Source organism: Scleropages formosus, chromosome 1 (assembly GCF_900964775.1).
Source record: "Scleropages formosus chromosome 1, fSclFor1.1, whole genome shotgun sequence".
Taxonomy (NCBI): domain Eukaryota; kingdom Metazoa; phylum Chordata; class Actinopteri; order Osteoglossiformes; family Osteoglossidae; genus Scleropages; species Scleropages formosus.
The window spans coordinates 32,910,378-32,933,172 of NC_041806.1; the positions used below are offsets into that span (position 1 = coordinate 32,910,378).

A 22,795-nucleotide genomic window follows, 5' to 3' on the forward strand; every position below is an offset into this window, starting at 1 on the left:
TTGCTGCTATCTCACAATTGGAGATTTTGACCAATGAAGCAATGCTGGGGTTCCTGGTAATAATGTGAAAAGATTATTTTCAAAACATACTGAACACTGTAAAAATATCTAAAATCTCATCTTAGGCTGTTTCATACGCTTTGTAGTAAACAGCTGACTTTTTCATTGAAACAATTTGAAATTTTAATTTCAATCAGCACTAACCTGCTCAATTCCAAGTTGTCAGGGGTGTGTGTGTGTGCGCGCGCGTAAGTTGGAGGGCACTTTAAAAACAAAATAAATGTTCTCGATTTCACATGTCCTTTCCCTGCACTCTAAACTTAAGAGAGGGGTGTAACTGGAGGTTTCTGCAGGAGTGTGTGTGGGGGATGTATCCCTGTTTGGACTTGCACAAATATTGTTTTAAACTTTTAATTCTGGCCTTGCTGTTTCCACAGCAAAATTCCACTGCAATTCAACTCTGAGCCTGTGGCTTCTAAATTAGAAAATGGTTTTAGTTTTTCCAAGTGCAAACTGGACAATGGTTATCAGGCAGAATGTGATAAATGTAAACTTCATCCATCCATCCATCTTCCTCCGCTTTATCCGGGGCCGGGTCGCGGGGGCAGCAGTCCGAGCAGAGTACTCCAGACCTCCCTCTCCCCGCACACCTCCTCCAGTTCCTCTGGGGGAACCCCAAGGCGTTCCCAGGCCAGCCGGGAGACATAGTCTCTCCAACGTGTCCTGGGTCTGCCCCGAGGCCTCCTCCCAGTGGGACAAGCCCGGAGCACCTCCCCAGGGAGGCGTCCAGGAGGCATCCGGAACAGATGCCCGAGCCACCTCAACTGGCTCCTCTCGATGCGGAGGAGCAGCGGCTCTACTCCGAGCTCCTCCCGGGTGACTGAGCTCCTCACCCTATCCCTAAGGGTGCGCCCAGCCACTCTGCGGAGGAAACTCATTTCTGCCGCTTGTATCCGCGATCTCATTCTTTCGGTCATGATCCAGAGTTCATGACCATAGGTGAGGGTAGGAACGTAGATCGACCGGTAAATTGAGAGCTTCGCCTTACGACTCAGCTCCCTCTTCACCACAACAGACCGGTACAATGACCGCATTACTGCAGACGCCGCACCGATCCGTCTGTCGACCTGCCGCTCCATTTTTCCCTCACTCGTGAACAAGACCCCAAGATACTTAAACTCCTCCACTTGAGGGAGCAACTCCCCCCTAACCCGGAGGGAGCAATCCACCTTTTTCCGACTGAGAACCATGGCCTCGGATTTGGAGGTGCTGATTCTCATCCCCGCCGCTTCGCACTCGGCTGAAAACCTCCCCAGTGCACGCTGCAAGTCTTGACTTGATGAAGCCAACAGGACCACATCGTCCGCAAAAAGCAGAGACGAGATCTCGCGGCCACCAAAACAGACACCCTCCGTTCCCTGACTGCGCCTAGAAATTCTGTCCATAAAAATAATGAACAGAATCGGTGACAAAGGGCAGCCCTGGCGGAGTCCAACATGCACCGGGAACAGGTCTGACTTACTGCCGGCAATGCGAACCAAGCTCCTGCTCCGGTCATACAGGGAACGAACAGCCCGTAGCAACGAGCCCCGAACCCCATAATCCCGAAGCACCCCCCACAGGATGCCACGAGGGACACGGTCGAATGCCTTCTCCAGGTCCACAAAACACATATGGACTGGTTGGGCAAACTCCCACGAACCCTCCAACACCCTAGTGAGGGTATAGAGCTGGTCCAGTGTTCCACGGCCAGGGCGAAAACCGCATTGCTCCTCCTGAATCCGAGGTTCGACTATCGGTCGGATTCTCCTTTCCAGTACCCTGGCATAGACTTTCCCAGGGAGGCTAAGGAGTGTGATCCCCCTGTAGTTGGAACACAATCTCCGGTCCCCCTTCTTAAAAAGAGGGACCACCACCCCGGTCTGCCAGTCCAGAGGCACCATCCCCGAACTCCACGCGATGCTGCAGAGGCGTGTCAGCCAAGACAGCCCCACAACATCCAGAGACTTGAGAAACTCGGGGCGGATCTCATCCACCCCCGGAGCCTTGCCACCGAGGAGTTTTTTGACTACCTCAGCAACTTCAGCCAGGGTAATGGACGAGTCCCCCTCCGAGTCCCCAGCCTCAGCTTCCTCTACGGAAGGCGTGTCGGAGGGATTGAGGAGATCCTCAAAGTACTCCTTCCACCGCCCGAGAACATCCTCAGCTGAGGTCAGCAGCGCACCACTTCCACTGTAAACAGTGTTCGTGGAACACCGCTTCCCCCCTCTGAGTCGCCGGACGGTTTGCCAGAATCTCTTTGAGGCCGACCGAAAGTCTTCCTCCATGGCCTCACCGAACTCCTCCCAAGCCCGAGTTTTTGCCGCGGCGACTGCCAGAGCCGCGCTCCGTTTGGCTCGTCGGTACCCGTCAGCTGCTTCAGGAGTCCCATGAGCCAGCCAGGCCCGATAGAACTCCTTCTTCAGCTTGACGGCATCCCTTACTTCCGGTGTCCACCACCGTGTTCGGGGATTGCCGCCGCGACAGGCACCGGAGACCTTATGGCCGCAGCTCCGAACAGCCGCACCGACAATGGAGGAGCGGAACATAGTCCATTCAGACTCAATGTCCCCCACCTCCCTCGGGACCTGGTTGAAGCTCTGTCGGAGGTGGGAGTTGAAGACCTCTCTGACAGGGGCCTCCGCCAAACGTTCCCAACAGACCCTCACTATGCGTTTGGGCCTGCCAGGTCTGTCCAGCTTTTTCCCCCGCCATCGAATCCAACTCACCACCAGGTGGTGATCAGTTGACAGCTCAGCCCCTCTCTTCACCCGAGTGTCCAAGACATATGGCCGAAGGTCAGAAGAAACGACTACAAAGTCGATCATCGACCTCCGACCTAGGGTGTCCTGGTGCCAAGTGCACTGGTGGACACCCTTATGCATGAACATGGTGTTCGTTATGGATAAACCGCGACTAGCACAGAAATCCAATAACAACTCACCGCTCGGGTTCAGATCAGGGAGGCCGTTCCTCCCAATCACGCCCCTCCAGGTATCACTGTCGCTGCCCACGTGGGCGTTAAAGTCCCCCAGTAGAACGACAGAGTCCCCAGTGGGAGCGCTTTCCAGCACGCCCCCCAGGGACTCTAAAAAGGCCGGGTACTCTACACTGCCGCTAGGCGCATAAGCACAAACGACAGTGAGAGACCGTTCCCTGACCCGAAGGCGTAGGGAGATGACCCTCTCATTCACCGGGGTAGACTCCAACACATGGCGGCTGAACTGGGGGGCTATTAATAAGCCCACACCAGCCCGCCGCCTCTCACCTTGGGCAACGCCAGAATAGTGGAGAGTCCACCCTCGATCGAGTAGAGTGGTTCCAGAACCCAAGCTGTGAGTGGAAGTGAGCCCGACTATATCTAGACGGTATCTCTCAACTTCCCGCACCAGCTCAGGCTCCTTCCCCGCCAGTGAGGTGACATTCCAAGTCTCAAAAACCAGAGTTGGCGCCCGAGGTTTGGGTCGGCCGGGCACTCGGCCCCGACCACCGCCCAAATCACAACGCACCGGCCCCTTATGGTTTCTCCGGCAGGTGGTGAGCCCACCGAAGATAAATGTAAACTTCATCTGCCTAATTTACATTATTATTTAAATAACCACATATCCGGGACAAAATCACTGCTCATTGCTACCCAGTTGTGTGCATACTGTAAGTTATTCATTTCGTTGAACCAAAATACTACAGTGTTTCACAAAGAGCAGAGATGGGCTGCTTCCTTCGATGTGCTCTACAGAATGTGCGTCAGTTGTGATCCAAACTGTTCTCTTGTGGGTGATCTTAGTAGAATATTGGGCCATTAACCCAAACCAGTCATCGATGCGTTGTGTTTTGGCCTGTAATTCAGCACCTCAGAAGAATATTGTGCATTTGGATGCAGATTTGATCCCTGCCCAGTCTATGTGGAATTTTCATGTTCACTGTTTTTGTGTGGATTTCCTCCCCCAGTTCAAAGATGTGTTTCAGGTGGATTGATGACTTAGTGCATAGTATGTGTGTGTGTGTGTGTTGGGGGTTACATAGTTTTTTGGTCTGGCTGGGTAGACACATGTATGTAGTTTAATGGAATGCACCCAGCATCGTAAGTTACCTTGGACAAAGGCTTTGGCTAAATACAAATTAATGTTACACTCAGTTACATTGTTTTCTGTCTGTATGAAAGGTTTTGATGCAAGCCCAAGTTTACTATTGGTCCCCGTTTTTCAGTTTGTCCATTGTGATGTGGTTGAGTTCTTAGTCACAACGATGAGAAGTTTTATGTGTTGAAGTTATGGAATCTACATGGTCATACTCGGAAAAACCACTTCAAGGTACCAGATTTTACGTGATTTGTAAAATGGGTTTTAAGTGTTAAGCGATCTTCTGTTTTGTCTTTGCATCTAGACCTTTCTTGAAAAATGCTGACACCTGGCTCGCATAGACTAGCTCAGGGCGCTCTAGCAAAACAGGCCTTTCCATCTGAAAAGCAGTTCGACACATTGCTGCACAGTTGTGCTCCTGCTTTGTGCTTCTTGGACCATGGCTTTCAGGCACTGCTGGAATCCGTTCTTGGCCTTGTCTGTCATTGTGTGTCAGTCAGGCTTTGCACCCTTGACATCCTCTCTCTGTATTTCAGGTGGCTGTGGTGAAGGTGAAGAATACAGACAAGGTCTTTGCCATGAAGATCCTCAACAAATGGGAGATGCTGAAACGGGCTGAGGTAAGATGCCTTGAAGAAGTTCCCCTTGAATTCTAGTTTGATGGATGAATTTAATAAAGGAAAAGCTTTCCTCATCTCATTGCTAAATGCAGGATGTGTGTGTGTGAGAGATTCTGTGTTGGCCCTCCGCAGACATCCTTGCTGCATGTGTTCTTGGAAGCCGTAGATGACTTGAGTAGCCTCGAGCTACCAAGTCTTTCTCATTTCACACCACCTTCATTCAGCCATTCCGAAATGGTTTTATGGGGGAAGAGCAGCTCAACTGCATGTTGAACAAAGCTGCTCTTTCACAGTGCAGCTCGTAACATGGAAAAAGGCCTTACGACAACAAATATTTTACGGTCCACAGGCTAATAAAAAAGAAAATGCATGTGGAACACAAGCGTTTTGTCAGCCTGCTTACGGTCATGGGTTAAGGAAAGTTTCCAGTGGAGTGTGAGGCTGCTGAGTGGCTGTCACAATAAGAGTCCATGCAATGGAGATTGAACCAAGGGCCTTCTGTTTCCTGCAGACGGCATGTTTTCGGGAGGAACGGGATGTGCTGGTGAACGGGGACAGCCAGTGGATCACTACTTTGCACTATGCCTTTCAGGATGAGAACTACCTGGTGAGTCATAGCACAGCAGATGGGCCGAGTGCTCTTGTGTGAGTTATAGCTCAGTAAATGCTTGAGGGCTCCGACTCTTGTCCTCACTGTCTTGTGGAGTTTCTCTGCAAAATGCCGTCTTTATCTGATTAGCCAATTAGAGCTAGCTGGTCTCTTTCGTTCACATCTTGCCTGCAAGTGAAGTGAACATGTGACAAGTGGACACTGTCTTCATATAAACGTCCCAACTGTCTGGTCCGGAAAGTATAGATACAGTACAGTGTGTGAGAAATGGATGCATTCCTCATACTGACTGTATATGTGTGTGTTTTGTGCGCATTTTCCTAGTATTGTGGAGACATTTTTTGGATGGTCTTTCCCGAGGGTTTGTATAGCCTAAAAACAGACCTTCTGCAGACATCCCTAGGAGATAAAAATGCTTAAAAAAGTATTACTAAAAAATAAGTAAATAAAATATGTGTTAGGGTTAAGAATTATTTCTGCCACAATCCATTTATGAAAAATTTCCTCAGCGTATACAGGTTTAGTGGAGACGAGTAAAGTAGGCCACTCTCCAAAATGCCTTTTCCCTTGTCCTTGTCAGCTGGTTAATGGCCGACACTGGAATGCTGTATCCCACAAGAGTCATAGGATTCTGGTTCTAGACTCCAGGTGCTCAGATTGCTCTTTCTGTATACGGTTGGATACTTAACCAGCCATTTTTTAATTTGCAGTTTCCTTCACAGGGACGGAACTGAGGCCTCCAGTGCTATGTACTTCTCTCCAGTTCTTGTGGACAGAGGGCTCTTGCGGGTCGTGACCCACGTTGAACTCTGTGCACAGTTCATCTGTCTGTGATCTTCTGTTCTGCCTGGCAGGACTTCCGTAGCCTTTGTCGCTGAATTGAATCCAGCAAAGTGCCTGCCAACCACGCACTAGCAATTATACCCCCTTCAGAGTCAAGATCTCCTCTTGCAGCCACACTGGCTAAGAACCCCAGGCTTGAGATGCAGCCTGTTTGTGTAAACATAACAAGAAGGATCTGAAGGAGGAATCTGCATACTGCATGTGTCAGTTATGTATAGTTTAGAATGTGATATCTGGCTGCCATTTTATACTTGAGGCAACTGTGAAAAGTTTTCTTAATAGTGGCATGTGAAATGAATGTCAAATACAAAAAAATCTAGCGTAACAATTTAGCTTTAAATTATTCACTCCCCAGGGTGGCTGGTGGCATCTTGGTTGATGCGGCTGCCTTTGGTTCCGAAGGTTGCCAGTTCAATCCCTGCCTCCGGCTGTAGTGCCCTTGAGCAAAGTGCTTGCCCTGCAATTGCTCCTGTACCTTTGCCTGACTATGTGCCTGGTGCCTAGTAGTGGTGCTGCTGTGTTCTGTTCAGGGTGTCTCCCCCCACTCCTTTGCCCTTGTGCCCACTGTCTCTGGGATAGGTTCTGGCTCACCATGACCCTGCTTGGGACAAGTGGTTGTTGAGATTGGTTGGTTGTCTACCCCCTAGTTATTTGTTGACCTTCAGATTGGCTCTTCTGGTTTTCTCTTCTCCATATGATGGTTAATGTGAATGTCTTTCAACACTGTTCTGTGGGGTTCTGACTGACAGTTTCTCTGCAGTACCTGGTGATGGATTACTATGTTGGAGGGGACCTGCTTACACTGCTGAGCAAGTTTGAGGACCGCCTTCCGGAGGACATGGCCCGCTTCTATCTGGCTGAGATGGTGCTGGCCATCGACTCAGTGCATCAGTTGCACTACGTCCACCGGTAAGACTGGGGGGGGGAGGGGGTTGTCACATGTGTGCTGTCCACGTGGTCCATCTCCTCAGTCTCCACAGGCTTAACAGATGAGTTTAAAGGTAGAAGACGGCATTCAATAATTGCTGAAAAGTGATTTGACTGCACTAGCTTTGTGTTTTTCTCTTTTTTTGCCTGGATTTGTTTAACAAAAATCTTATGTGGTTTCGAGTTTGGTTGGTTTTGGTTCTGGCTTGAATGACATCACCATGCTCGTGTTTGTCTTCGCGTTTTTTGTCTGAACAAATATTTTGTGTGAAACTGTGGTGAAGTGGTTGTCATGAGGGGAATGATGAGTAATAAGTCATTGTGGCCTTATGGTTCTAATGCTTTTTGCAGTGAAATAGTTGTGTCCTGTTTGATGTCTGAATATTTTGAGACTTTTCCACGTGAAATACCAGAATACGGTCCAGATACCGGAAAACAGTCCAAACTCGGTATGTTGACACATCTAGTGCCAGTGTCCCAACGTCAAAGCTAGTGATTTGGAGGTGACTTTGCACCATTATGGCATTATACTCCAACCGCAGGAGTAAGATTTCTCAACGGTTTTCTGTTACACCAGTGACCCAGAGATGACTTATTTCCAGAAATGTATTTTTAAGTCAGGAATGAGCAAGAACAATGGCCCACTGTTTAGGATTACCAGCGTCTCTGCTGTGAGAACCCGTGTGATGCAGCGACACAGGAAGTGGCCAGACTGTATTTGCCTCCGCCCCACTAGTAACCATGGCATGTTTGACTACTGTTGGGCAAAGTCCCTGGGGCCGTTGGGTGTGGATCCTCCCGGACTGAGTTTGAGGGAGTAACACGGGGCTTATTTTGCCCCGTTAATTGTACGCTCCTCTTGGGGTTGGGGGTGGTCCCTCTCGGTCATCGCAGGACATTTTGGATGCGTAATAACAGGTTGGGGATGCAACATTATGCTTTGGTGGGGAGATGTGACTACCATTGGTTTGTGGAGGGTGGGGACAGTGGGGCCCACTCCCTTTAAAAACCCTAGACGCCATGGTCTGGAAAAGGAAACCACGTTTTTGGTGACTTCTGCCTTAGTTTTGAGATTGGAAGCACAGAGGTGGGCTTCACTGTTGGTACTATGGCTACTGTTTCTCCTCTGCTGCTTTACCTGAAGGGCACAGCAAGGACTCTGGCGGACAGGGCTAGAAGCCCTTGTTGTTGAACTAGCACACAGGAGAAAGCAGGCAGCCTGAAACCTTCTTGTAGATACCAGCCCAGGGTTCCGCAAATAACTTCACTATAACAACAGAAGTATAAAGTGGATTCATAAGGACCCCAGCAACTACCAAGATGTGAAGAACATTGAGATCATCAGCGATGGCTGTCCTGAAAAGTTTAATGTGTAAAGAATGTGATTAAGGTGTGCAAAACTAAATTCAGTCCTCCGTCTTAAACTCCAGAGTTCAAGAATCAGGCTGCTCTGTTTCTTGCGATTCTGCCAGAACAAAGTGTTGTGGTTCCTACTGCTCCAGGAATTTCCGTGTTCTGGGGTACAGTAACAGGACAGAAATGAAATTAATAGTGTAATCGAGACTATATTTTGATTTACAGAAACAGGACAAATACAGCTTGGGGAACTTTAGAAGCTGGAAAGCATGGGAGCCTTCCTTGGTTGGGAACTGCTCATCTGCGCATGGGTGACTATCATCACTGGAGACAACCATGTATCTAAACTTCTGACCCGCCAGAGAGGGGCCCTTGACCTCAGCACCAGCCTTACACAAGGTGCTTTAGAACAAAACTCAAAATGGAGCTGTCACTGCGAACTGCCAGTTGACATCCTCTGACAAGACACATTCTGTTTAGCTGCAAAATGTAATTTTATTTTACCTTTAACTTCAGCTGTTCAGGAATGAACAAATGGTACGGAGCTACAACTGCACCTCCATCGCCACCGCAGTAATTATTGTTAAGGGACTGTGTACTCTAGGTCCTCAGCTTATGACCTGTATGACAGAAATCTGTTCATAACTATTATTTATTTTGTAAATCCATCAACTACATTACAATCAATAAAAGCTGTAAAAACCTCAAATAAAGCTCTGATGAACTGAAGAAATAACTGTATGATATTTATTCATATATGCAGTTCAACCACTTGATTTATGCAGGGTTGCGGTATTTCAGAACCTATCCTGAAAACAGGGTGTGAGGCAGGGTACACCATGGTCAATAAACCATTCCATCACAGGACTTTTATTAACATTAAACAACATCTGCAATGTTTGTCAGCATCTGGCTACTTTTAGTTTGCTTTATATACTGTACATGTCTGGAATCAGTAGTACTAACAGAATTTTGATGAGTTTTTTCTGTAAAAGTGTCCGATAATAATAAACATGCTGCAGGATTTAAAATTTTTTTTTATATTTGAACTACATTGAGATAAAAAGTAATTTAAAATTGCACAAAATAAAAACACATTGTTGACAAGTTCCCGTTTAACGTGCTTTGTTGACTGATTCATATCATAAATAGTGCAGCATTGGTTATCTTGTTGTTCAGCCCTCAAACACAAGACATAAGCAGTAAACGAAGTAGAAGCCAGTTGAGTGAATCTGCTCCCGGACCGATACTCTGAGCGCTAAATGCTACTACCGCAAATGCAGGTGATATTCATTACACAAAAAACTATTTTGAAAATAGGCAAAGAAAATATCATGTAAAATTATGGTAAAAGTGTATCTTTAAAATTCATCACGCAAACATAACACTAGGGACAGCTGTTCACTGGCTGTTCCTAGATGTAGAAGGAACATCTGTCTCCATTGTAGTGCTGTGGGGAGCCACTATTGCTTGTCCTCTTAGACCTAGTAGAGATTCTACCGGTTGTCCCCATCTGGACACAGGAAAGCACCATTTGAAGTTCTGACTGGGCCAAAAGCCCAATCTGTCTCTCCCCATCCTGTTCAGACTGCATTTGTTGCATGACAGGAGAGAAATTCTCGGTCTGGGACAGTGAGCTTGTGACTTTGTCCTGGGTTGAAATCCGAGACAGAAGAGATCAAGATGGAGATGTGCTGCTCCAGGAAAGGGAAAGGTTTACAACCTGCGAGTCTCACAGAGGTGACCCAATATTTGAGGGTCTGGTAAGTGAGTTGTCAAGTGTCCTACATTTGTCCAGTTTGACTAGTGTCACTCTGCAGCAAGAGCCTCTTGGTGTAGCCTTGGAGCAGAAATATACGAAAGTGCTGGGTTGGGCTGTACTATGAATCACTGCTCCCAAAAGAGACTTATTTTGACCATTTCTACAAGTAGGCCAAGAAACGGCCTACTTGTGAAAATAGTTTAGACGAGCATGTTTAGGGAACAAATTCGTAGGCTACAGACCTCACTTCTGATTCTCAGGTTAAATTTGTAGTAGTCTAGTTGTAGCAGTGAAACATTAATAAAAATAGAATGTTATAAAATTCTTAATTCTGAGATACTTGACATTATATCCTTTTCCTTTTTATGGTTGCTCACATATGATTTAAACTGAAACTGGGTATTAACTAATGACTTAAACTGAATCTGCATGATTAGGCATGTAGTCCATAGAGTCTGTTCACTGTTGGCATCTAAGCCACTTTACTCAGATTTTTTTGTGTAATTTTTTGCTCAAGACAGATTTTTTAAGACTATGTAAATGGTGTTTGCTCTGTTCTGGTATTTTAAGATCAGTCCTGGTCTCTTGACACCGTGGGCAAAATGTGGACTGGGGAATACATTCTCGACAGTTGAGGAGGTGATTAGGTGCACATGTGACAGGCTGTGTGTAAAAGGACTCTACGTGCACTCTGCTGTTTAACAGGAAGAAGCTCTAAAGTTGTCAGCTGTTACTAGCCCTGTATTTCAAAGTAGTCCATTTCAACACAGTAAAATATTGTTGTAGGGAAAGTATTAAGTGCTCAGCAAATCTTCTGTATTTATTGTTGGTCCATTTTTTTGTTTTAAGCCACCCTAAGTGATGTAAGTGAATGTTAGGCTGCACAGCTGGCTGCAGCTGCACTGTTGGTTGGTGGAGCTCTGTGCTTCGCGGTCTCTGGAATGTGTGTGAAAAATGTGCACTTGCAGGCGTGGCCTCCTTGTGGCTTGCGCGGGGTGAACCGTGGCCTTCCAGCTGGAATGCTAGGATCTCCTTTTGAAAGTAGCAGCTCCTTTTACCCTCCTCTCCCTGCCCCCCTGCTTTGTCATGGGGAATAGGGCTGATTTTCTCTCGAGAGACAAGACTCAGCATCTGCCAGTCTCTGGAAGGCTGCCCTAGTGAATTGTGAGAAGCACAGCTTCGAGCTTCTGGAGTGTCCATTCACTGGAAGCACGTCAGAGTTAAATTCAGCCAAGGCTGCTGAGAATGAAGCGATTACTCTATTTGACCCACTCAAAGGCCGCAGTGATGTAGCCCGTTGTTTAGTGCACCTACGCGTTTATTCGGATCTTTGCTTTGGGCTTTAAGTCAATAATGCCTCGCGTTGAGGGTGTGGTAAATGGCACTGTAGGTAATGACAGGGTTCTCAAAGGAGGCCTTCAACCCAAGGGCCTGTTGAAGGTCCTCCACGTGGGGGCTGCAGCACTCCTCCATCCAGAGCCAAGCCGTTGTGTAACCCGTATTGACTCAGGTGCCGCACTGTTTGTGTTCCGACCAAACGCAGAGGGAGGAAAGGAACTTGGAAAACTTTTCTGAGCCAGTTAAGGAGAGGGCTACTAAAGTTCACCTTCTGCGACTGTACCAAGGAAACCCCTCCAGTGTGGCATGTGGGTTTATAGGGATTGCTGATTGAAACCCTTTCACTGGCCTGGTTCACTCCATTGCTGCAAATTTGTTGAGTGAAGGGGTGAGCCACCAGGGTGGTACCACTGAATGTATGTGTTGCTATTGGTCAGCACCATGTGCGTTCTCCTATTGATCTTTTTCTCTTAAAGGCATTTGGAGGCTGACGTGAGTAAAATGTCAGGGATAGGGACAGGTGGTACCCTAATGGTTAGAGCTGCTGCCTCCAGCTGTAGTACCTTTGAGCAATCTACTTGCCCTAAATTGCTCCAGTAAAATTACCTCGCTGTATAAATAAGTAAATAATGGCAAGTAGCTTAACATTGTTAAGTAGCTTTGGAAAAAAGCATCAGCTAAAAGAATAGATGTAAGTGTAAAATACAGCTCTGTGCTTGTGAATGTTTAGCTTGATGTCCTGATGTTAAACATCTGGCAGAACGGATGCACCGTTTTCATGACAGTGTTTAATTTCTCTGACTGAATAACAGCAGAAAAGCAGCAGAACAGCAGCTGTGTGGATGTGCCATTGTGTACACCTCCATAGAGGAAATGACATATGTGTATTGACTGGCAGGATGTGATGGCACAGGGCAGGGAAAGGAAGTGACAGTGTCTGTGGTGCGGAAGCTGATCTTCAGGGAGTGGCGTTCCTGTCATTGCCTCTTTCTTAGGAGCAAGGCCATACCATGTTTTTTTCTTTTTTTTTTTTAAATAAAAATGTGTTTCTTTTATTGTTTTAGAATGAGAATACTGATGATTTGTGAAACGTGGAGTTGGAGCTGTCTCATCTGGCCTGTATTGACCATCCCCTGGGTCATCCCACCCCAGAGCACGTCACAGGCCAGGCAGATGGTGCTTACAGATGGATGCTGGTATCCCACAGGAGATTACCTTGCTCCTCAGCAGGCTAGAGCACTGAATTGCAGGTGACAGAATGACCTTTTAGCACTTAACAGCAGCCATGGTGTCCACACTTGTGCCATTGGGATGAGGCCATTGGACTGGGCTTGATTTGAGGAAGGCTCCAACTGTGGAGAAGGTCCACAGAAGGATGAAAGTTTACTGCCTGAGCATTTTGCTCTTCTGATTGGTTTATTGGCAAACCCAAGCTGTTGCCTTCAGCCAGAGATGAACTTAGACGTAGAACCTCACGAGAGCAGAAGTTCTTCTGTATACACTCCGGCCACATGTGGGTCAGTCAAGTGAAATTAGGGTGACATACTGGAAAGAGCCATTAAAAATCAACTCAGTGTGTTGTAAATGAAGGCGCAAGTAGCAGAGCTTTAAAAATCCAGGAATCCTAGGCCTCTTCCAGGTTTAATGTCAGCAGAGGCGTGGATAGTGTAGGGTGATGCATGTCAGGAAACCGCAGGCACATACTGTTTACAGCAGTAAAAGTTCAGTCGGGCTGTAAAACTGGAAGGGAAGACCGTTTATATGCTGTCTAAATAGCCTTCAAAACATGAAATAAAAAAGTCTTTCTCCTCTCTCCCTTGCCGTGCTCTGGGCTCTCTCTGTCCAGTCCTGGGAATGTGAGGCATTCTCTCGTGTGGATGGGAGGTCTGCTCTGGGCACCGTGCCATGTCCTCCATAAACAAGGCCCTGCCGATAAGTGTCCTGCCGCCCCAGGCCTTAATAGGAAATCTCCTGGCCCAGTGAAACCTGTTCTTCTCCACATGCCTCCAACAGCCCCCATCCACCTGTCTGCCACACCCTGTCCTAATAGGGGTCTGCTTACCTCCACCAAGGTGTGCCGAGGGGTCTAGTGTCCCCATTAGGCTGCTCGTAGGAGCACCCCGTGAATCTAATTTTGCTTATGTACAAGTACAGAACATACATTATCAGCACAGTGTGGACATAGTGCCTGAAATGTAGATGGAAGCAGGGCATTAGCACTGCCATCGGAGGAACTCAACTCTGAGCACTTCGGTTGTTTCTTTCTCCATTTCATGATGAAGTCTGGCTCTTGATATCTTAAGTGCTGCTGTTTTATGCATTGAAATGTACACTGTGCGTGTGCTGTCATGCACAGTAATGTCAGAGATGCTTCTATGGTGTGTCTAAGGTTTGTGACATTTTACATTTATTTATTTAGCAGACACTTTTGTCCGAAGCGACTTCCAATGAACTCTGTGTAGTGTTATCAGCCGACACACCTTTTTCACCAAGGTGACTTACGCTGCTAGATACACTACTTACGATGGGTCACTCATCCAACACATCAGTGGAACACACTCTCTCTGTCACTCATACATTCTGGTGGAACCTGAAGAGCATGTCTTTGGACTGTGGGTGGAAACCAGAGCACCCGAAGGAAACCCACACAGACACAGGGAGAACATGCAAACTTCACACAGACTGAGTGGGGATTGAACCCACCTCCTCTCGCACCACCCAGGCACTGTGAGACAACAGCACTACTCACTGTGCCGGCCCACATTTTATCTGTGGTTTGTATGATAGGGATATATGCGTGACCCAAATACCTCCCCTTATGTCTTCAGTGAAGAACACCCACTGAATGTGAGACTGTTGACAGCAGCCGGGCATTGAGGAGTCCATGGGGCCGCAACGGTGGGGGCCCTGACCCGTTCTGGGGCCCCTCTCTGTGGGGTACTCAGCTGGGCGTTGTGTCTTTTTAGATTGAACAGCCGTTGTTGGTTGGCGGTACATGTCTGCCTTGCAGGTTATCGTACCACTTGCCCCTGGGACCAGCTGCTCCAGCTCCACACAGCTGGTCCACTTCATGTGGCCTGGAGTGGTGGTGATGAGGGCCCAAATTTGCCTAAAGCCTGGCTTGCACTGAACTTTTGTTGTGTTTGGGTTATGTTTAAAACTTTTTGATGCTGTGATTGATGTTGTGTTACTGCAACACAAGCTTCAGCTTTGTAGCTGAGGAGGATAGTTTCAATGCAGGAGGAGCAGGTGGAGTAATGCCAGGACCACGGTGGAATCAAGATACCTTACTTCCATTTCCTACTGGCTAGAAACTCTGTGGGCACAAATCTGCCATCTACTGGAGAAATTTCAAACAATGCAAAGTTGTCTTATCCATCTGCAAGCTTTCCTTAACAATGAAGGATCTGTGCATTAATTTGCTTACAGTTAATTTGATTAGTACAGATAAACCTGTATAAGTTTGGTGGCATAACTGTGCATGAGTATTTTTGAAAACCTTACACAGCAATATTAAGGTGTAATCTTTTGTTTTGTCAATGAGGTTTAGAGTTCAGTGCCACAGAAGTGTAATGAGCAATTTGCAGGGGCAGTGGGTCCCTGTGGACTCCCTGTTGTGTATGTGGGAAAGCAGTTCTGTGTTCTCTGGAGTCCTTGTCCCACAGTAGCTATGACTCGCACAATCCCAGAGAGGAAGGAACAAATAAACACGGCCCATAATGAGCTGGAGATGTGAAGGATTTCAAAACCAACAGCACTTTCCTCTTCCCTCTTGGGCTTTTGGCGGCCCTCACAGCTACACAAGAGCAAACACCTGGGGTGGGAAAACGTCACGGCAGTCAGAGAAGAGTCTGCAGGGGTGAGAGCTATGTAAACAAGCGGCTGGACCACAGGGCTGTGGGCAAGCTCAGAAGTGTCATGTGAAGAATGAACCCCTCTGCCGCATGACCCCAGTGCATCCTGGGAATGCCGGTGTTCGTTTAAACTTGCAGTGTTTACCACTGGGAATGTTGTGTTTGATGTCTCAGGCTGCCCTGTGGAATCAGTTTGTTGGTTTCCGACAGTATCGCCTGGGAAGTATATGGAGCTCATAAACATGGCACATTAGAGGGAAGCACATTCTAAATGCCGCAGCCATTCGGTACAGAATTCCTCTGCCCATACTAACTGTCCTTGATTGACGTGTTTGTCAGCTAAGAACCCTGAAAAATGCAAAAACTTGAGTGTTTTTCCAAACGCTTAACCTGAGCGCGAATTTTTTTGCAGCCCGTTTAGAGAATACGTTTCATGATAAATATTTCCTGGTTGTAATGGAACAAATTCTTATTCTGCCTCCATAAATCTGAGACTTCTAAGCTTAAAACTCTAAAAATTTTGTGCCCTCAGGAAATGGTAGTAATTCAGACTCCAGTGAGTAGGGAAAAAAGCAGTGTAAGTGACCTTGGACAAAGGTGTAAGTTAAAGGTTTTTTCGTTCACCATATACTGTATACAGTGTATTACATTTACATTTATTTATTTAGCAGTCGGTGCGGTGGCGCAGTGGGTTGAACCCCAGTCCTGCTCTCCGGTGGGTCTGGGGTTCGAGTCCCGCTTGGGGTGCCTTGTGACGGACTGGCGTCCCGTCCTGGGTGTGTCCCCTCCCCCTCCGGCCTTACGCCCTGTGTTACCGGGTAGGCTCCGTGACCCCGTATGGGACAAGCGGTTCTGAAAATGTGTGTGTGTGTGTGTGTGTGTATTTAGCAGTCAGTTTTCTCCAAAACGACATACAACTCTGAATAAGTGACAGTGCACTTCACAGCAGGTGAAGAACTTCAGATACAGGACATGTGAGTGTCAAGCAAGTTTGTCTGCTACCATAATTTTTTGTCACCACACATTACAGGACTAGTACAGTGTACAGAGGTGATTGTGTCCGATAATGTGATGCACATTTTCAGACCTCAGACGAGAAGTGCAAACGCTTTTTCAGATGTTTCTTAAATGTTGAATATAAGTCAGCACTTCTGAAGGAGAGAAGGAGCTCATTTCATAGTCATGTTTGAGATTCTGCTCTCCCAGCTCCACAGGATTAAGCAGATGGACTCACCCTTGTGTCTTATTTTCAGGGACATCAAGCCGGACAACATCCTCATGGACATGAATGGACACATCAGACTCGCTGACTTTGGCTCCTGCCTAAGACTCATGGAGGACGGAACGGTGGGTTTAAAATGAAGACAGATGTGTCCAAACAGCATGTTTGCACCTGACATTCATAGGGACTCACAGCTTGATACACAAAGGCCAGCACAGTTCTCTTTTGCAGGTCAAAACTTGCCTGTAAAATGCCAGTGCACTGCACCTTTCTGAGGTATTTGTTTTCCATTTTAGGCTCCATATAATGGTCCTTATCTTTTTCATCTCGTTGGACTCAAAGGGGCTCGTGGCAGGCGATTTTGCTCTTTCCCCCCATTGCTTGGCTTTCTTCTGTATGCTATATTGGGAGCTCAGGCATTTCCTACTCCCTGCGTTGTGCCTAGGCACAAAGCACATGGGTGTGATAGGCAAGAACAAGATCCAGAATGTCACTGGCAAAAGTCTGGCATTCAACACAACAAGATAAAATTGTGTTTGGCATATAGTAAGAAGGACACATAAATTAGTTTAGTGACTTACATATCTGCCTGCAATAAAGTGCAGATAATACATGTGAAAATATGTTAAAGTGCATCTCTGAATGTACGTTTTCACTAACAAATTGACTAAAATGACAATTACGCACCTGGTCATTTATATGGATTCTGATCTGCCTGGCCAGTTGTGTGGATTCTTGTCTGTTTGGCCATACATATTTTTTGTATTATTCTATTATCTGCTTTGCCAAACGTTATTAGCGGTCACAGCATGTATACTTGGCAGTTGTTGTACTTACAGAAAGAGCGCAGACAGATTCCCCAAGATGAAGATGTCACATGCAAGCCACCAGTCTGAGACAGTGGATTTGTGAACAGATGGCCCTGGGTGCTACTGCATCACGGTGCTGTTGTTTTGCCACAGAAAGCAGCTTACCGTACTTAGAATACTTAGAATAAAACGGGGCTAAGATTTGGACTGGATTGTGTGAAATGTAAGTGATCCAAGTCAGCAAAGCTGGCTGCGGTCATATTACAACGTTGTACACATGTTGCTTGACATTCCTTAAGCTTTTAACAAAAGGTTGCTGATTTATGTCCCAGCAGGGACATAGTTTCTTTTCTAGTTAACTAAAATGTTTAATGTACAACTACTTGATTTGGCAATACCTATAAAGTTGAAACATAGTAATTTGCTTTTACAAAAGGATGTACTAACTTAACTTTTTTTGGAGTGCTGGTATGAAAGTAAAGCATTCCAACTCATGGTCCTCTCCTGGAAAAGAACGGCTTGATCACTGTAGGTGAGGGGGTACAGCTGCCCCCTAAAGGAGGAATTCAAATATCTCAGGGTCTTATTCATTCTTAAGTGTGTGCGGCACAGTGCTACAGTGAGTAGTGCTGCTGTTTCACAGCGCGTGGGTGGTGCGAGAGGAAGTGGGTTCGACCCCCAGTCAGTCTGTGTGGAGTCTGCGTGTTCTGTCTGCGTGGGTATTCTTTGGGTGCTCCGGTTTTCTCCCACAGTCCAAGGACATGCTGTTTAGGTTCCCCGTAGTGTGTGACACAGAAATTGTGTTTTCCGCTGATATATGGATGAGTGACCCATTGTAAGTAGTGTATCTAGCAGTGTAAGTCACCTTGGGGAATAGGGTTTGTGGACTGATAACACTACATAGAGTCCATTGGAAGTCGCTTTGGATAAAAAGCATCTGCTAAATAAATAAATGTAAATGATGGAAGAACGCAACGGGAGACTTAAAAGACAGACTGGCGCAGCATCAGCAGTTCTGCGGGCATTCTATCGATCTTTGATGGTGAACCGCCTATGATCATGAGCTTTGGGATGCAAGAGGCCAAAATTGTTTCTCTCCAGGACTGCCGAGCTCTCTCTCCATGACAGAGGGACAAGTTAAGCAATCTGGCAGAGCCTCAGTGTAGAGTTACAAATCAAGAGGTGTCAGTTGAGGTGGTTTGTGCAGGTCTTAATGTCCCTGGCTGGCTACCGCTGGAGTCATACTGGGCATTTCCCAGTGGGACATAGGAGATCCAGGGTACTTTAGAGAGATTGTATCTCTCACCTAGCCTGAAAATACCTGAGAATCCTGCAGGAAGAATCTATATTACGGAAAGGAGGATTTGGGCCTCTCCAGAACAAGTAGAAGGAAACTGATAAAATGTTTGAGTTTTGGCACATGTCAGGCATTGTTTTAACTGGCACAACTAGCATAGCTTAAAATGTTTAATTTTTCACATATATCTGAATATTTGCTAAACAACCGCAGGGGGCGCGGTGACGCGGTGGGTTGGACCGGGTCCTGCTCTCAAGGTAGGTCTGGGGTTCGAGTCCCGCTTGGGGTGCCTTGCGGCGGACTGGCGTCCCGTTCTGGGTGTGACCCCTCCCCTTCTGGCCATACGCCCTGTGTTACTGGGTATCCGCGACCCTGTATAGGATAAGTGGTTCTGAAAGTGTGTGTGTGTGTGTGTGTGTGTGTGTGTGTGCGTGCGTGCGCGCGCGCGCTAAACAACCTTTCTCAAGGGTATGACACAGTCCTGCTTTTGGAATTTGAAGTCCATTTAGTTTTGTGTTCCAGTTTCTTAACCATCATCACCATCTCAAACATCAAGTTACAGCCCTACCTAGCAGTAACTGTTTAAAAAAATAAATAAATAAATAAATATAAATAAAAAACATTGCACAGAGAGTATTCCCCTTTCCCAGTTTCAGTCAGAACACTGACACACAGATGTGTCTTACCATACTGCAGCTAATTACCATGGGCAGAAGTCAGATTTACAGACCGACTTTCACAAATTCACCCTGCTGCTCACAGGTGCTGTGACATCCTGCCCAACTGGACTCCACCCATATGGCCCTGAAAGTGGCTCTCTTCGGCCCTTAAGGGCCAGAATTGTGTCTGCTTGTAGTGAAATCCTTTTAGCTGCATTCTTTCTCATGTCAAACTTTGGCAGTCTCCATAAATAAGCACACAGGCCTAATTTTCCATGATGGCTGAAATGAATTTCCTGGTATGGACACTAGTCACGCTTTGATTATTTTTATTAAATGGTTGTGTCCTTGTAGGATTTTCTGCTGATTTCTATGCTGTTGTCCTGTCCACACCTCGCTCCCTTCTCTCAGGTTCAGTCCTCTGTGGCAGTGGGCACACCAGACTACATTTCCCCTGAGATCCTCCAGGCCATGGAGGACGGGAAAGGAAAGTATGGTCCGGAGTGTGACTGGTGGTCGCTAGGTGTCTGCATGTACGAGATGTTGTATGGCGAGACTCCTTTCTACGCAGAGTCCTTGGTGGAGACCTATGGCAAGATCATGAACCACAAGGTGAGAAGTAAAACCAGAAGTGTAATTGGCTTAATTCACACTTTAATCGAGATGGAGCAAGTTTTAGCTATTTATATAGTTTGGTATCTTAGTCAAAGTGTTAAGGTTCACTACCTTGCACAAATGTTCCACGGTATGGCTCCTTGTGGCACTTGAACCTTTGGTAGCCTTTAAGTTACAAGTCCAAACCCCCACAGGAACGCTTTCAGTTCCCTTCCCATGTGACCGACGTCTCAGAGAACGCGAAAGACCTGATCCGCCGCCTGATCTGCTCTCGGGAGCATCGGCTCGGTCAGAGTGGTATCGAGGACTTCAAGCAACATCCTTTCTTTGTGGGCATCGACTGGGACAACATCCGCAGTTGTGAAGCACCCTACATCCCTGAAGTCAGCAGCCCCACAGACACGTCCAACTTTGATGTGGATGACGACTGCCTTAAGAACTCTGTACGTCATGCCTCCTGTCTGCTGTTGGGATTACTTTTTTATACTATCATGCATGCTCTGGGTAATTTGAGCATTTACACTTTGTGTTCATGCATATCCCATGATGTTAGGATGATGCTCATTTTGTCACAGATTGTGTTAACCACCTGAACTAGTATCATTTCCCTTACTGTACAGTGCTTGTAGTAGATAAATCTGACTGGTTAGTATACTTCTTGTGTATGTACTAGAAGACTCAACAACTCCCAGGAACCAAATACAGCTGCTTTGCAGACAGTCGTGGCTAGGAAAATAAGACTGTTTTATTCTTCCCAGGAAACCATGCCACCTCCCTCTCACACTGCCTTCTCTGGACACCACTTACCCTTTGTGGGATTCACCTACACAAGCAGTTGGTGAGTGGGTGCTGGTTCTGCTGGAAACTGCTTATTATTTGTCACAGACTTCCCTCAACAACTGTTTCTGTTGGCAAGATGTTTTTGTTCAGCAAGGGCTTTCATCCACAATGCTCAACAAATGTTCAATTCCTGAAGTCAGTATTGTCAGTGGTTTCCTAACAGTTTCCACACACATTCTCGTAGCACAATCATTCCATCTGAATTAGATGTGTATGGAGTCTGTTCTCCAGTTGTTCTTGGACTGGTAATTAACCAGCTTCCATGCCTTTCCCATATTCCCCAAGTGATCCAGTGGACTAGCCAGCCTTAACATCTCCATGCTTTGTACTGCACTGTAACATGGAGGGAATGGAAGCTGCTGTAGAGCTAAGAGTTTTTGGGGCTTTATTCTTCTTCAGTAGGTTCATTTAAAGAACACATCTTGAGGGGGTCGTGTGTGTGTGTGCGCATGGTCTCTGCATGTGTGCTCCACAGTATCCTATAATCACTTTTACAGCTTTTTCCAGTGAAGTCTAAATGAGAAGGAAATCATACAAAAATTTGAGATGCTTCTGTGGTACTGATCTCTGGGAATGAAGGCCTCAGGATGCATCTCCCGTTAATCATTTGAGCATGTCACTCCATTCTAGTGGAAGAAATCTTTATTTTTCTCAGTCTTGTCACTCACCCGTTCCTCACTTTTTTGCCTAGGTTCTGTTTTTGTAATAATCATTGTGTTGTTTTGTGGAACTGAGACATTGCAACTACAAAGTATGTTTTGAGTTGAATAGATCTTGTAACTTGGAGAAGTTACCTGATAGTGACCTTTCTATCATGTTTTCAAGGTTAAATATGATTTTTCTTGATTTTAGGTACTACTTTCTGTTACCACTTAGTAATGGCTGCTTCTTTCCACCATGTCTGTACTTTATTTGCTCTAGCACATTATCGGATCGAGGCTGTTTGCGCGAGTCAGCAGGGCCTGCTCAGATGGATGTGCGGCTACAGCGAAGCCTGGAAGAGAGTCTAGCGACGGAGGCATACGAGCGCCGAATACGGCGGCTGGAACAAGAAAAGTTGGAACTAAGTCGAAAGCTGCAAGGTGACCAGCTCGGTGCCCAGGGATATACTTCATCAGCTACTAGCATACTGTTAGCATAGTATAAAGTACTGTGTGCTGTACCGAAGTCTCTACTAAAATCTTCTACATTCATTAGCATAGTCTAGAGCTGCATTTCAGTTCCTGGTACCATAGTATTGCTTCCAGAGCTGCAGTTTAATAGCTGTTTGTATACCATAGCACCAAGCAATAGGTGTGGCACCCAGGGCTACAGTTAGCATGGGGTCATACCCAGAACTGCAGTTAAGTAGCACTTAAGTTAGTCTTAAAGTATTGTAGCTCCCTATTTTGTTGGATGTTTTCTGCTACTCACTTTTATCCATCGCATACTGCACATCAGAGTCCACACAGACCGTGCAGGCGCTCCAGTACCCCAGTACAGACGGACCTGTTCCAGCCAGTAAAGAGGTGGAAGTTCGAAGCCTTAAGGAGGAAATTGAGAAGCTAAAGAAGCAGATAGCAGGTAAACTATCACATTTTTACAGTCATGTTTTTTTTTTACATTATATATCTTTGTATACAGTTGAAAAATGGAGCATCATGACTGCAGATTTTATTGCTCTCTGTCTAAATTAAGCCATAATCTACAATGCCTTGAAAAGACCGAAAATAACACACAGATGAATGAAATGAGTTATTCCTTTGTGTATCTGTGCATGTTAGAGTCTGGTCAGCTGGAGCAGCAGCTGGAGCAAGCCAGCATCGCACAAAGGGACCTGGAGGACTCCTCCAAGCTCGTCAAGTCTCTGGAGAAGCAATTGAAAAGCACGAAGCAGGAGAAAGATGACATGCAGAAGGTAGCATGCATAGTCTGGTTGGCTTTTC

The 22,795-nt window shown here is 46.4% G+C and overlaps 1 protein-coding gene across 5 annotated transcripts in view; it reads left to right on the forward strand.

The window, feature by feature from the left end:
• The window catches only part of cdc42bpab (CDC42 binding protein kinase alpha (DMPK-like) b), a 93,248-nt gene that overhangs the window by 42,918 nt on the left and 27,535 nt on the right, over positions 1-22,795 (forward strand). For all 5 annotated transcript variants that reach the window (XM_029251331.1, XM_029251326.1, XM_018735192.2 and 2 more), the window contains 10 exons: positions 4,655-4,738; positions 5,250-5,345; positions 6,952-7,100; positions 16,682-16,775; positions 19,827-20,027; positions 20,225-20,473; positions 20,789-20,868; positions 21,792-21,952; positions 22,311-22,433; positions 22,634-22,767. In XM_029251331.1, the coding sequence (XP_029107164.1) occupies positions 4,655-4,738; positions 5,250-5,345; positions 6,952-7,100; positions 16,682-16,775; positions 19,827-20,027; positions 20,225-20,473; positions 20,789-20,868; positions 21,792-21,952; positions 22,311-22,433; positions 22,634-22,767 (1,371 nt within the window). The remainder of the gene's footprint in view (positions 1-4,654; positions 4,739-5,249; positions 5,346-6,951; positions 7,101-16,681; positions 16,776-19,826; positions 20,028-20,224; positions 20,474-20,788; positions 20,869-21,791; positions 21,953-22,310; positions 22,434-22,633; positions 22,768-22,795) is intronic.